This window comes from Pteropus medius, unplaced genomic scaffold (assembly GCF_902729225.1).
Source record: "Pteropus medius unplaced genomic scaffold, Ma_sr-lr_union100, whole genome shotgun sequence".
NCBI classification, from domain to species: Eukaryota; Metazoa; Chordata; class Mammalia; order Chiroptera; family Pteropodidae; genus Pteropus; species Pteropus medius.
This window is the reverse complement of record NW_024354360.1, coordinates 58,251-72,152: the sequence shown is the minus strand read 5'-3', so window position 1 is coordinate 72,152 and position 13,902 is coordinate 58,251. Positions and strand designations below refer to the sequence as shown.

Genomic DNA, 13,902 nt, shown 5'->3' with positions numbered 1-13,902 from the left:
CTGTCTTATAGCCAAGGGGACAAAAGTCGGAGTGTGGGGCCGCAGGGAGTTGGAACATTGGGTGGGTTATCAAGTGTTGCAACCTCAGAGTAAGGCTGGGCTGAGGGTAAACAGTAATTGCACCTGCTACAGTTCAGCACTCCAGTTACCTGGTGATAAATGAAAATTCTTTTCTGGAATTTTGTTTCTTTTTTTTTTTTTCCTCCCTCTTTAATCTTCCCACACACACTTCCACCCCTGACCTATGGATTTGCCATTTTTCCCTTAAGAACTGGATCTCTGAAGGCAGGGCATCTCCTCCCACATGCTTGGGGCATGCCCCCGGTCCTGGCACCCCCGGGGCCTGGCACCCCCGGCACACTCGGCACACTCAGGCCTGGCGCACCCGGGGTAAGGTCCGTGGCTCCACCTGGGGTGCGAACCCAGGACCTTCTGCATGTAAAGCAGACGTGCTAACCACTACACTATGGAGCCACCCCTATTTGTTTTCAAATACAGCATTCAGCACATGCTTAAAGCTGACTAGGCACGTGAAGAGTTAAGATAGTACCAACTAGAACTGGATAAACAGACAATGTTAAGAGAGGCACAGAGGCCTCAGATATTGCAGTTATTACAGACTCCAAAACACCTGTGGTTGCTATGATCGGGGAGATAAATTTTAGCAGAGAACTTAAAGATATAAAAAATGACATACTGGATTTAGAAGAGAACCAAGCAAAAATTCTAGAGCAGAAAAACTGAATAACAAAGCTCAAGAGATCAGTGAATGGATTCGATAGCAGGGTGGACAGTGAAACCACACAGAAATTGGGGAGGTGAGGGGAGCTTGTGGCCACTGGCAATGTTCTGTTTCTTACCTTGGGTAGTGACGTGAATATTTGCTACATTTGTGTTTTGTGCTATATTCCATATGCGTGTTATATACATCAATTAAAAAGTTAGAACACAGGATTAGTGAACTGAAAGATAAAAGAAATTATCTAGAAAGAAATGGGGCTATCAAGAGTGGTAAATGTGGAAGAGAGGGTAAGAGACTTGGACAAGTGCTTTTCAGATATTAATGGGACACACGTCACCTGTGTATCTTGTCTAAATGCAGGTTCTGATTCAGTGGGTCTCTGGGGATGCCTGAGATGCTGAGTTTTTAACAAGCTTCTTCAGAGTATCAGTGCTGCCAGTCCACAGACCACCCTTTCAGTAGCAGGGCCCTAAAGGATCCATGAAAAAGTCTAATATTTGATATCCCAGGGGTAGGTGAGGCACATTTAGCACTGCTTTTCTGTAGTCCTGATGATGAAGGATGGCCTGGCTAGGAGCCAAATCCCTGCTCACTTTTTTAAAATTTTGTGAAAATACTATTTCACTGTGTATGTTTCTGTAGAAAAGTCTACTGGTACCCTGACTTACTTTCCTTGTTAGACACTCGGATTTTTTAAATCAAAGGCCTAAAGGATTTTAAAAAATCTTTAAAGTCTAGTAGTTGTGACATGTCTGCAGTGATCATGCTGGGTCAGCTTATGCAGGAACATATGAGTCCTTTCAATACATAGATTCAGGCTTTCTTTTATTTCTAGAAAGTTTCGCTGTATATGAATTTTAAATATTATTCTGTTATTAAATTTTTCCTTTGTAGGAACTTCAGTCATATGTTTATTAGACCTTAGTTGACTATCTTGTTGGACACTTTCTGATTCTTTTTAGCTCTTTATTCCATTTTTGTGTTCTGTTTTCTTTCTTTTTAGTACCCTTATTTGTTCAGTGGAATGTTTTCTCTCTTAGGCTTATTGTTAATCTTCATTCTTGAGACAACTTTTTCTTCAGTATCTTTCCTAAATTAATTTAACTCTTATGTCACATATTGGTGTTTTGTCCTTTTTCCTTCTGAGTGTTGAGTTTCTGGTTCAGGCTGTCCCTTCATATCTGCAAAATCTTATTTTATGATATTTAACTCATGTTGGGTGTGGCTACAGGTCTTTGATAACTGGTTGTCCTTTGGAGGGATAGTTTTATTAGCTAAAACATGTCGCTTCTCACTTTTTCTTTTCATGACCTTGTTTGAATGTTGCCGTCTTCTGTGCATTTTTAAATTTTTGTATTTTCTTGGACAATAAGAACAGATGTTTTTACGTAAGTTGAACAGAAGTCCAGATTGAGTTCCATCTGTAAATGTCTGTGGAAAGATGTTCTTCTAAAACAGTAGGTGAAGGATGGGCTATTCAAGAAATGGAGCACTTGACCATTATGAAAGAGAAACTAAGCTACTCTCACATCACTCCATTTGTTGAAATACATTTAGAATAATTAAAAACAAAATGTAAAAGGCAGTTACAAATTATCTGAGGAATAGATACATGGTTTATAATATCAACCTGGGATGTGCAAGGCCTTGCTAGGCAAGACAAAACCTAGAATCAAGAAAAAAATACACAGATTTGATTTAACTAAAAAGTTTAAAAAGTCTGAACTAGAGTATTATAAAATTAAGACACATGAAAATTATGAGAAAACACTGTATCTTATTTAACAAAGCATTAATATCACTTTATTTGAAGCATAGAAATCTAGTAGAAAAATAGGTAAAGAAAGGATTTCTGGTCAAGGTGGTAGAGTAGGTAAATGCTGAAAACACTGTATCTTATTTAACAAAACATTAATATCAGATTATTTGAAGCATAGAAATCTAGTAGAAAAATAGGTAAAGAAGGATTTCTGGTTAAAGTGGCAGAGTAGGTAAATGCTGTGCTGGCCTCCTCTCATGACAACATCAGAAATACAACTAAAATACAAAGCAGCCATCATGGAGAATCGGCTGAAGTCTAACTGAACGGAAGTCCTACAGCTAAGGACATACAGAAGAAGCCACATCAAGACTGGTAGGAAGGGTGGAGACATGGAATGGGCTAGTCCCACACCCGTGCGAGGCAGCTAAAAATGTATCAGCTGTGGAGGTCCCTTCCGAGGAGCGAGGGGCCCAGCCCCACAGCAGACTCCCCAGCCCAGGGTTCCAGTGCCAAGATGAGGAGTCCCCACAACTTCTGTCTGTGAAAACTAGCAGAGATTATAGCTGAGTGACATGGAGGGCAGCAGGACTCTCAGGCACTCCTCTTATAGAGCCCATGCACAGACTTACTTGCTGATGGACTCACTTGATCTGAGCTCTAGCACTGGGGCAGTTGCTTGAAAGGTGCTAGGGACATACAGGGAGAAACTGAGTTGTCTGGCTTCAGGGTGAAGGCTGGAGGGGCAGATTTCTCCCAGACAGAAGGGCTGGCAAGCCATTGTTCCTTTGTTGAGCCCTCCCCCTAGCCCAGCATGTGGACGCAGGCGGGCACCATATCGGAATCTCCATTACTTGGCTAACAATGTTCATCCTGCCCTGGTGATTCTCTGAGATCCTGCCCCACTCAACTGGTGGGCCTACCCAAGCTGCTTCCAGTGGCTTTTCCATACAAACGACCTATTTTGGGTCATGATGCAGACTTTCCTAAAATCTCCAAAGGTTCATGTACCCCAAACAAACAACATCTGACCTCAACACGTCTTGTACCTCTTGCTGAGCATCCCCAAGCCCAACACTGGCAGAAGCCAGGCTCGGTTTGAAGCTTGGCCTCTCCTAGGCGTCTCCAAGCCCAGTGTGGGTGGCGGCCATCTTCATATTTTTTTGTGGCTCATTCCAGGTGGCCCTGGGCAGGGCACAGGCTGAGGCTGAACTTGATATGTGGCAGGGCCCCTTCCAGGAGGTAATGGGGTTGGCATCATGGTGGCTGGCTTTGGAACTAACCCGAGTACTACCTGGGGCTGCATCCAAGGATGACACACCTAAAGGGCCAACTAGGTAGACAACAGAGCCCCCACTGAAGCAAATACTGCTTTGTAGGGTCAGGCCCTGCACAGTAGCTCCTCTACTGTAGTCACGGTCAGTCCTCACAACCATTCAGCTCATGGGTCAGTCCCTCCCACTGACGTGCAAACAGCAGTTAAAGCTCAACTACAATAGGAGGGCACACATGACCCACATGGGACACCAGTAGCACCTGGCTCAGACGACCAGGGAGATTGCACCATGGGGCCCCACAGGACACCTACTACATAAGTCCACTCTACTAAGACCAGGACTCATAGCAGATCTTCCTAATACATAGAAACAAACACAAGGAGGAAGGCAGAATGGGGAGACAGAGAAACATGTCCCAAATGAAAGAAAGAACATACTCCAGAAAAAGAACTAAACAAAATAGAGACAAGCAATCTACTAAATGCAGAGTTCAAAACACTGGTTGTAAGGATACCCAATGAACTCAGAACTTCAACAGAGATAGGAAACTTAGAAATAGAAAACAAAAAAGAACCAATCTGAAATGAAGAATACAATAACTGAAATAAGGAATACATTAGAGGGAATCAACAGTAGATTACATGAAGCAGAGGATCAAATTAGTGATTTAGAAAAGAAGGTATCACAGAACACCCAACCAGAACAGCAACAAGAAAAAAGGAAAAAAAATGATGATAGTTTAAGGGGCCTCTGGGACAACATCAAGCATACCAACATTTACATCATAGGGGCATCAGAAAGAGAAGAGTGGGAACAAGGAATTGAAAACCTATTTGAAGAAATAATGATGGAAAACTTCCCTAACATGGTGAAGGAGATAGACATACAAGTCCAGGAAATGCAGAGAGCCCCAAACAAGATGAACCCAAACAACCCATGCCAAGACATAATTAAAATGCCAAAGGTTAAAGGCAAAGAATCTTAGAAGCAGCAAGAGAAAATCATCTAGTTATCTAAAAAGGAGCTTCCCATAAGACTGTCAGCTGCTTCCTCAACAGAAACTTTGCGAGCCAGAAGGGATTGGCACAAAATATTCAAAGTGATGAAAAGCAAGGACCTACAATCAAGATTACTCTACCCAGCAGAGCTATCATTTAGAATTGAAGGACAGATAAGGAGCTTCCCAGACAAGAAATAGCTAAAGGAGTTCATCGCCACAAAACCAGTATTATAAGAAATGCTAGAGGAACTTCTTTAAGAAGAACAACAAGAAAAAGATCAAAAATAAAATGGCAATAACTACATATCTATCAAGAATTACTTTAAATGTAAAATGATTAAATGTTCCAATCAAAAGATATAGGGTTGCTGAATGGATAGGAAAACAAGACCCTTACATACATTGCCTACAAGCGACTCACTTCAGTTCGAAAAATACACACAGACTGAAAGTAAAGTGATGGAAAAAGATATTTCGTCAAAATGGAAACAAACAAAAAAAGCCTGGGTAGCAATACTTGTACGAGACAAAATATACTTTAAAACAAAAGCTATAACAAGAGACAGGAAGGACCCAGTAATCCCACTTCTGGGTATTTATCTGAACAAACCCAAAACACTACTTTGAAGAGACATGTGCATCCATGTTTGTTCATTGCAGTGTTATTTACAGTAGCCAAGATATGGAGGCAGCCTGGGTGTCCATCAGTGGATAAATGGCTAAAGAAAAGATGGTATATATATATATATATATATATATATATATATATATATATATATAAAAAATGGAATATTACTCAGCCATAAAAAAGAAAATGAAGCTGTGTCATCTGCAACAACATGGATGGACCTAGAGGGTATTGTGCAGAATGGAGTAAGTCAGACAAAGACAAATGTTATATGATTTCACTTACATGTGGAATCTAACAAAATAAATGAACAAACAAGACAGGAACAAACTCATAGATACAGAGAACATTATGATGGTTGACAGAATGGGAGGAAGGTTTGGAGGTGTGATGGAAAAGGGGAAGGGAGTCAGAAGTACAAACTGGTAGTTACAAATAGTCATGGGGATATAAAGTATAGCATAAGGAATATAGTCAATAATATTGTAATAAAGGTTGATATAAGTTAGATGAAAACTAGGTATTTTTATACATGGCAAATAAGACTATAGATTGAAACTTTTTTTAAAGCTTGTTTGTTTTTTTTCCTATTAAAAGTTTTAAATCTGATACTTTTTGACTTATTCCAGTTTTAGGGCTCTCTCATGAGGAAATATTAGCATTGCTGCAGAAACTTGCAAGTAGGAGTGCTTATTGCAGCAGTCATTATTCCTGTAAACAAAATCTGTAAACAACCTAAATTTTCATTAAAATAAGTAAAAAGTCATGGGAAAATGTCCTCTGATGTGGAGAGATTCCCAAGGAGTATTTTACGCTGAAAACAGAAAAGGCACACTGAAGATAACACTTGAGCGTGATGGGTAGAAAGGGTGCTGGCGGCCACACCTTGGACTTCTGTTGGGAGGGAGGACAGGGTGTGCTCTGAGATTTATGCATTGTTTGAAGGAATTCATTTTTGACTTAAAAAACTGGCATTGCGCCCCAGTGAGGAGGCAGTTACACAGTGGCTACCTGCTCCTCAGGAGCGGACATAAGGACACAGATAGTTACTGCACCCTTGCATTACAGGCAGCTTCTGCTGACGGAGCACTCTACACGCTGACCATACCCCGGCTGCAACTGATGTCCAGGGTGAGCATGTTCCCGAACCACCCCGCCAGTCTGCTCTGCTCTCCTGACCACCAGTGGGTGTTTGCATCGACCCAGAACTCAGAGCTGGGTCCCAAGGTTAGTGCTGGGCTGTGTCCCTTGCCCCAGGGGCCAGGCTTTGTGTGTGCAGGTATTGGGTTCTGTGCCCGGTCCTGCCAAATGCATCTGAAAGGGCAGCTTCTTATGCAGGACCAAGTCTGCAGCCACTCAGGGCTTCCAACTAGGCAGAGGTGGTCCCGGCCTCTCCCCAGAGCCTCTGCTCTTTCCAGGCTGCCGTGTTGCCCACAGGCCAGAAAGGGTCAGTTGCCCAGCAGGAGAGGGCAGAGTTAGTTTTGAAGAAGGTTGGAGCCTTAGGGACATCCCAGTAGAAGAGCTCAAAGGACATTTGGTGGCCTGAGAACAGAGCTTCAGTGAGAATGAGGACTAGAGAGTCCAGGCCAGGCATGAAGAGATGCTGACAGTGTGAGACAGCATTGGTACCTCGAGAGGGCACAGCAGGAACCACACGTGGGCCATGTGCCCATCATGTGGCTGGCCTGTGTGACTGAGTAGCTCTACCAGTGCTGCCTGTGCCCCACAACCTGGGAATAGTCCCACGATTTGTGGAGTCAGAGATGTCCAGCCTGAGTGCCAGGAACCAAACTGGAAAATTAGACCAGAGTTGGAAGCAGACAGCTGGAGAGGGTCTTGAGATGTGCTGAAGGTGTGTGGATGAGTAAAGGCAGGAGGAGAGAACAGGGGCAGAGCAGGACAAAATCGGCAGTGCTGGGACATGGCAGCCAGGGGAGGTGACAGGTTGAGGAGGAGCAACTGGAGGAGAGAGGAAGCAGGAAGGGTGGGGGTCAGCAGCCACCAGGAGGGGGACATCCTGACAGAGCAGTTCCAGGGACCAAGAGGAGGCATTTGGAACCAGACTGCCAGAAGGTAGGAAGGGAATATGGAAGTAGACATTGGAGGCAAAAGCAAGACAGTGATGTGTATCTGCTCAAAAACAGAGAAGTCGTCCACTGGATTCATTCACCCCTTGCCCTCACTGGGACTTGTGTGCCAAGATATCTTCAGGGGCCAAACTCGGGCTGGGATTAACCTTACCTGGTCTGAGCCGTCTTGGAAGGAGGTCCAAAAGTGGCACGACTGCCCCAGTAAGGTCATTGTGGGTCCCTGGGCAGAGTGGCCAGGAGGGGCTTTCAGAGTGCTCCTGGGTCAGAGAAGTCCCTCTGTCACCAGCAATGAGACCATGCAGTGGTGTTCCCCAGGTGTTCCACATGCGCTCCTTGCTGTGTCCATTGGAAGATGAGGCTCCTGTCTCCACTGCTCTCCCCATCTGGCTGACTTCCAGAGCCTGCTGGGCCCCCAACAAGGCAGCTAGGCTAATGGTGATGCATAGAAATGACAACGGCATGCAGTTGGTTGTCACCACCTATGAGCTAGGAGCCAAGAAGTCCAGGAATGGAGTGGACATTCTAGGTAAGGATCCTGTATCAGGCAGGACCTGTGGGTCTGCATGTCACCACCATTTCATATGATGCTTCAAGCACAGATTTCTCATGTTTCCATTGGGGCACCTTTTCTTTCCCCTTGGTGAATACAGTGACCCAACAAATGTTTCCTTGTGATACTTCATACTGGTTGGGTGGCTGAACACCTGTTGCATGTCAGGCCCTTTGTGTAGCCCTGAGATTCAGACATTAACTATTGTCCACTCACAGTCTCCCCTTTCTTAACGTCTTCCTGCTCCCATTCATCTCTGCCTCTTTGCACAACTGTATCAAAGGCAGTGTTCTCAGCACTGAGTGCACACAAAGATGAATAAAAGGCAAAACTATCTCTTACCCAAGGAGCTCTTAGTCCAGTAGGAAAATAAGACCCACAACCCTCTCTTTCCCTGTCTCAAACCCCACATCACTCTGACAGGCTTTCCCTTTGGTCCTTAGCATTTTTTCTTTTGTATTATGTTAATTTGTTTTCATATTATCATTTGATCATAAATTTTACTCTGAGCTTCCTGGCAGCTGAGCAAAAAGGGGAAACAGGATGTGTAATATAATCCCTTGTCTGATACAAGAAAGCGCATGAATTCTTCAAAAGAGGTAATTTTTTCTTCCTGGTGCTAAACTCCATTAGGAAGTCATCAAATTGATTTTTTTGTTTCTTTTACAAGGAATGCTATACACTGTAAAAGACAGTATCTTCAACAATAGTTTTGGGCAAATGTAAATGTCATAGTTCTTCTTACATCACCCTGCGGCCATTTCTTACATCATCCTGTCATAGATGGAGAAGGGTAGAAGGAAGGGTATTCATTTGCCCCATTCTCTAGATGTTACTACATGCCAGATGCTGTTACTTCCACATGCATAGTGCCCCCTTTAAGGCATCATACTCAGTATGTTAGAGCCAGTGGACGGAAGATTTAGGGAGTAAATGCATAGGTCAGGATTGAATGCAGGTGTAACTGAAGCTGTTGCTTTTTTCAGTGTACTGCATCATCTTAGGTGAGGCATGTCTATTCCAGACTCCAGCTGCTATCAAGACATGACAATCTGTTTTTATTTCAAAAAGTACAACAGATCGCAAGTTTCATCCTGCCAGACACCATGATGCCTCCTCATCTCATGAAGGGTCATAGCTCCCAAGTGATCCTACTGGTGTCTGGGTCGGAGCTTGTGCTTTTTACCATACATGGCCTGCAGCTAGCAGCCTTCCAGGACCACCAGAAGCCCATCACGTCCATGTGGGTGGTGAGTGTGGTACCCATCCTGCCCATGTCTCAGATCCCACCTTGGGAGCCCACATCTCCAGCCTCATGTAGCTTTTCATTTCAAGGACCAGAGCCGAGTCATCACCTCTTCCTTTGACCTCTCCTTGCGAGTCTACATGTGGAATAAGGACAATAAATTTCCTGTCCTCAAGAGCTGTTATCACTTGCTCGGGGGTTCCCACCGATGGGCCAGGTAATTGCTTCTGATTCCTTCACTTTGCCAGTAAGACAGCCTCTCCTGGCCTCCTAGGAGTACCTTTGTAAGGATATCATTGGAATGGATGTGACTGGGACATAGGGCTTAGCCCAGCCTTCCCCTTACTACTTGGGTACCCAAGGAAAGTCACCGGTCAGAATATGTTTCTGCCTTAAAAAAAAAAGATGCTACGCATCATCTCCGTGATCCCCATTAATGACAAAACCACCACCCGCGCACACAGTTGGCATCACCCAACATTTCCCAGATGAAATAGAGGCTCAGAGATGTGGCTATTTAAGGACACACAGCGAAGCCAGGGGTGGGCCCTGACATAGTCCCTCAGCCCGGCTCTCACCCTCCCTTCATGACCTTCACAATCCTGAATTCATTTACCAAACCCAGGTGACGGTGGGAGTCGGGGCAAGATTGTAAAAGTCCCCAAAAAAGGGGATTATGCATTTAAAACATATTTTGCATTATGTTTTAAAATTAGTATCTTGGAATCATTTATGTTCTTTCTTGCCAGAGTAAGTTCTACAAAGAGGACAGGGCTTACAGATTTTTTATTCTAGTTGGCTCACTTACAGCAAGATGACTGACCTCATAGTTGTCAATTACTTATCTTGAGATATGGGGTAAATTCAGCCTCCTGTGATAAGCATCATACAATCTAAATAGAAAAAACTACAATGCCCCAAACCATATATTTCAAAAATTACAGATTTCTGTAACAAACTTCCCTAGTTTCTGCATTTTAAATTAGTAGTTGTTTGAAGATAATTATTAAGGCAACCTCCTAATGCAGGAGAGTCTTAGTTCTTTTCAGTAAATAAACTCAACTTTCTAATAAGATAAAGAATTATAGAGATTCAACTTAAATTTGATGAGAATTGGCCTGTGAGTAGTTTTTAACCCTTTCTTAACTTTGAAAACAAAGAGTGAAGGCCAACTCAGCGCCCTACATTCTGAAAAGAATTTGCATCAACTTCTTCACTCAAAATTCCTTCAACTCCTTTGAAGTTGGAGAGCTGGGCTGAACCAAAGTATTTTGGAGCCATTACTGTCCATGTCCACCTTTGCAAGTGTGTTTTTGCTAGTTTACACTCACACATTTGTAGCTACGTTCCACTGCACTTAGAAGAGGCATCATGGCCTTGCTCTTCCGTGTCTGCTTTTGGTCAGAGGCCAGCCTTTGTAAAGCAAGCCCCTCAAGCAGTGGAGGTCCCTAATATATACCCTACAACCACTTGTGACTCTATTAGTAATGATTATCTTCCTTCAGTGGCAGGAAAACTTTTCCTCTTCTGGGGGAAACATGGGTGTAAACACTTGTCATTGTTGCCTCAGAGGGTGGTCCTTCGGGGGATTGTGCTTAGAGTTTGGCCTCACAAATGCGCTTTTTCTCCCCCTTTTTAAATCTATGTCTTTAAAGAATGCTCTACTGCATTCTTTACTGCATTACTACAAACCATGCATTAGAACATTCTTTCACTACAATAACACTGCTATCAACTTAGCAAGCAAGTAGCACTTTTAGAAACTTCTTTTTCGCATGTCTTTTTAAACACTACATTTCAGGCATCACACAAAGCTAAAAACATCCATTCACTGCATTACATTGTGTTCATCATGACAAGCAAGTAGAAATCTTGAAATCTTCTATTTCACATGTGTTTTTAAACACTGCACTACATGCATTATAAAATGGTAAGCACATCCATTAGGTGAATGACACTGTTCTCACTGTGGGAGGTAATGTAGCACTCTTAGAAACATCTCAAAAACATGTTTTAGTCAAGACCCTAGAATGAATGGATCATGACTTCAAATTATGCCTCTTTCCTAATCACAAACATATTCCTTCAGAAATCCTTAGCTGAAAGAGAAATCCTAGTAATTTCTCTTTGCGAGCTTCATTGGGCAATAGTAAACCCAGAAATCTCGCTTCATGCTGTTCCCTCTAAATTTTTAGATGGGCAACATTTTTGTCTCTTGCAGCACCTTAGTGAATGCTACAGGAGATAACCCAGTATCTTTCTAGGAGCTTTTCAGTTTCCTAAAATGCAGTCATTTGTGAATACATATTCTGATTCTCCAAAGAAATTGTGTTAGACATAAATTTACCAGCAACCTAACAGCATGCCCAAGAGAAATGGACACCCATCTACGTAAAAATTTGTACACGGATGTTCTTAGCAGTTTTACTCAACCCAAAAAGTACAAATAGTGCAAATGCTGATCAGCTGGTAAATGGATAAGTCCACTGTGGTACATCCATACAGGGGACTATTACACAGGTATAAGAAGGATTGGCGCATTGACACACTCATAAAATGTTATAAACCTCAGAAACATTGTGCTACATGAAAGAAGCCAGATTTGTACAATACGTACAATGTGATTCCATTTATATGACACATCTAGAAAAAGCAAGTCTGTAGAAACAGAAGGTAAAATTAGTGGCTGCCTTGGGCTGGGAGCAGGCTGGGATTTACTGCTGATAGGCACAACAGATCTTTTGGGGGGTGATGGAATAGTTCTAAAACTAGATTATGGTGATAGTGGCACAACTCTAAAAATCAATTGAAGAAAAAAGACTAAGAAGAATTCTCAAAGAGAAAAAACAGATGCAAGTTCAACCTTCTTAGCCAAAAAAACCCCACAATGACCGTTGGCTGGCGTATCAGGAATTAACTGCCCCCTGCTCCCTGCTCAGCCCCTACGTAGACCAGCCAAGGCTGCAGTTTTCTGAGAATCTGGAAAGTGCCACATCCTATTCTTGATACTAATTTCTAAGTTGACTACAACTGTAGTTGCTACTTAAAGAAACTCAGTATGTCCACATGGAATTTACTCTAAGCTGAAAGATATTTCACAAAGGCCAAAACAGCATTTCAGAAGCAATGTGTAGCACAAAACTGGGCTGCTGTAGGAAACTCAGGAAGCTCCATCTCTAGTTTTTTTGGTTTGATTTGGTTTGGTTCTCTACACACCTGCTTTATTTTTATCTCTGCCACAGAGCAGCACAGTATGTTTGTCTTGGCAGGCAGGTAATATCGTGGAAAATGATGGTGCCATTAGCTGCTGTATTTACATCCTCACTGAGACTGATCAGGAATTGATGATCCTAAATTCCGGGGAAATGACCGACCTGCCAAGATTGGATTAGGTTCCCCTTCTCCTGTGTCAGGAGGGTCCAAAACTGATATTCTCACTGTAGAACGTGATAGTATTTGCTAATTGTTACAAATGAATGTAGGTCCTCAAGTTCAAACCCATATTAAATGCAGATAAGTGGGCTAGGTGGAGGAGGTACGGGGTTGTATATGAAGCCCTATTGTCTAAACAGTTGTCCTTCCTTTCACAGTGGATTTACTCATGTGGAAAGCGACAGCATGAGCATTGTAGGCGTGGAAGCCAGAAGCATCGGCACAAGTATTCTGAGGTCATATTACTTCCAAGTGCAACGGGGCTGAGATGACCACATTGATCATCTCCCTTTGGCGAAGAGCTTGTATGCACACAAGACCAAAATGATTATCAAAATTGAGACAAGAATTACTAATTCTCAAATACCTACTAAGGGCAGGCACTGTGCTATGTGAGTTTATTTTTAAATCTTCACAGCAAGCCAATGAAGTAGGTATGATTATCTCTTTTTCAGACAAGGAACAGGAAATGTAACAGGGGAGTCATTAACCCATTGTTAGCCCATGGTCCAGCTGCCTATCAGCCTGCCCAGAGCTATTCAGATAGTAGCAGAGTGGAGAGGATGCATGACAGGGGACTAGAAAGCCCACGCTTAAAGTGCTGGGATTGTAACAGTCGTTTTTGTTGTTTAAATATATAAGTAAATATTTTTTATCTTCCTATCCTGTGTAATTTGCTTTAGACACACATTAATAAACAGTTCTTGCTGTCACGTAGATGAGTTCTGTGGCACTATGTCTCATCGCTGTAGGGAGACTTTTGTATTTTGTGACAGTGGTGCCCCTGGACTTGGTCCCCCTGGAAGTCCTGGCTGGTGTATTGGGCGTATCATTCAGAGTTCTTAATTGCAAGCAAGAGGAACGGCAAGCTGGCTAACTAATACCAAAAGAGGAATTTATTGAGAGGAAAGAGAGTAGCTCACTAGGTCAGTGGGAAGCTGGAGAAAGAGGCTTAGAACCAAGGGAAGCCAGGCAGCAGACAGCAACCAGGACCTGCTCCAGTGAGGTCGGGCTTGGGCCATCCCCAGCTCTGCAGCTGCCATCACCGTGTCCCCCAGGCTCTACCATATTGCTACAACTGTACTTCTGTCACTGCCACCATCTGAAAATTTCCTGGCTGCTTAATGACTCAAGACTCAGTATACCAGGGCTGTGCACGTGTGTGTGTGCGTGTGCGT

At 43.1% G+C, this 13,902-nt stretch overlaps 1 protein-coding gene across 7 annotated transcripts in view; it reads left to right on the top strand.

Annotated features, from left to right (window-relative positions):
- CDK20 (cyclin dependent kinase 20) overlaps positions 1 to 13,441 on the top strand; it is a 39,276-nt gene extending 25,835 nt beyond the window's left edge. For 5 of the 7 annotated variants that reach the window (XM_039852128.1, XM_039852124.1, XM_039852129.1 and 2 more), the window contains 5 exons: positions 6,475 to 6,633; positions 7,812 to 8,022; positions 9,118 to 9,296; positions 9,382 to 9,509; positions 12,883 to 13,441. In XM_039852128.1, coding sequence (XP_039708062.1) covers positions 6,475 to 6,633; positions 7,812 to 8,022; positions 9,118 to 9,296; positions 9,382 to 9,509; positions 12,883 to 12,991 — 786 coding nt within the window. In that variant the 3' untranslated portion in view covers positions 12,992 to 13,441. The remainder of the gene's footprint in view (positions 1 to 6,474; positions 6,634 to 7,811; positions 8,023 to 9,117; positions 9,297 to 9,381; positions 9,510 to 12,882) is intronic. The other 2 variants (XM_039852126.1, XM_039852127.1) reach the window with 2 other exon arrangements.
- The last annotated feature ends 461 nt before the right edge of the window (positions 13,442 to 13,902 follow it).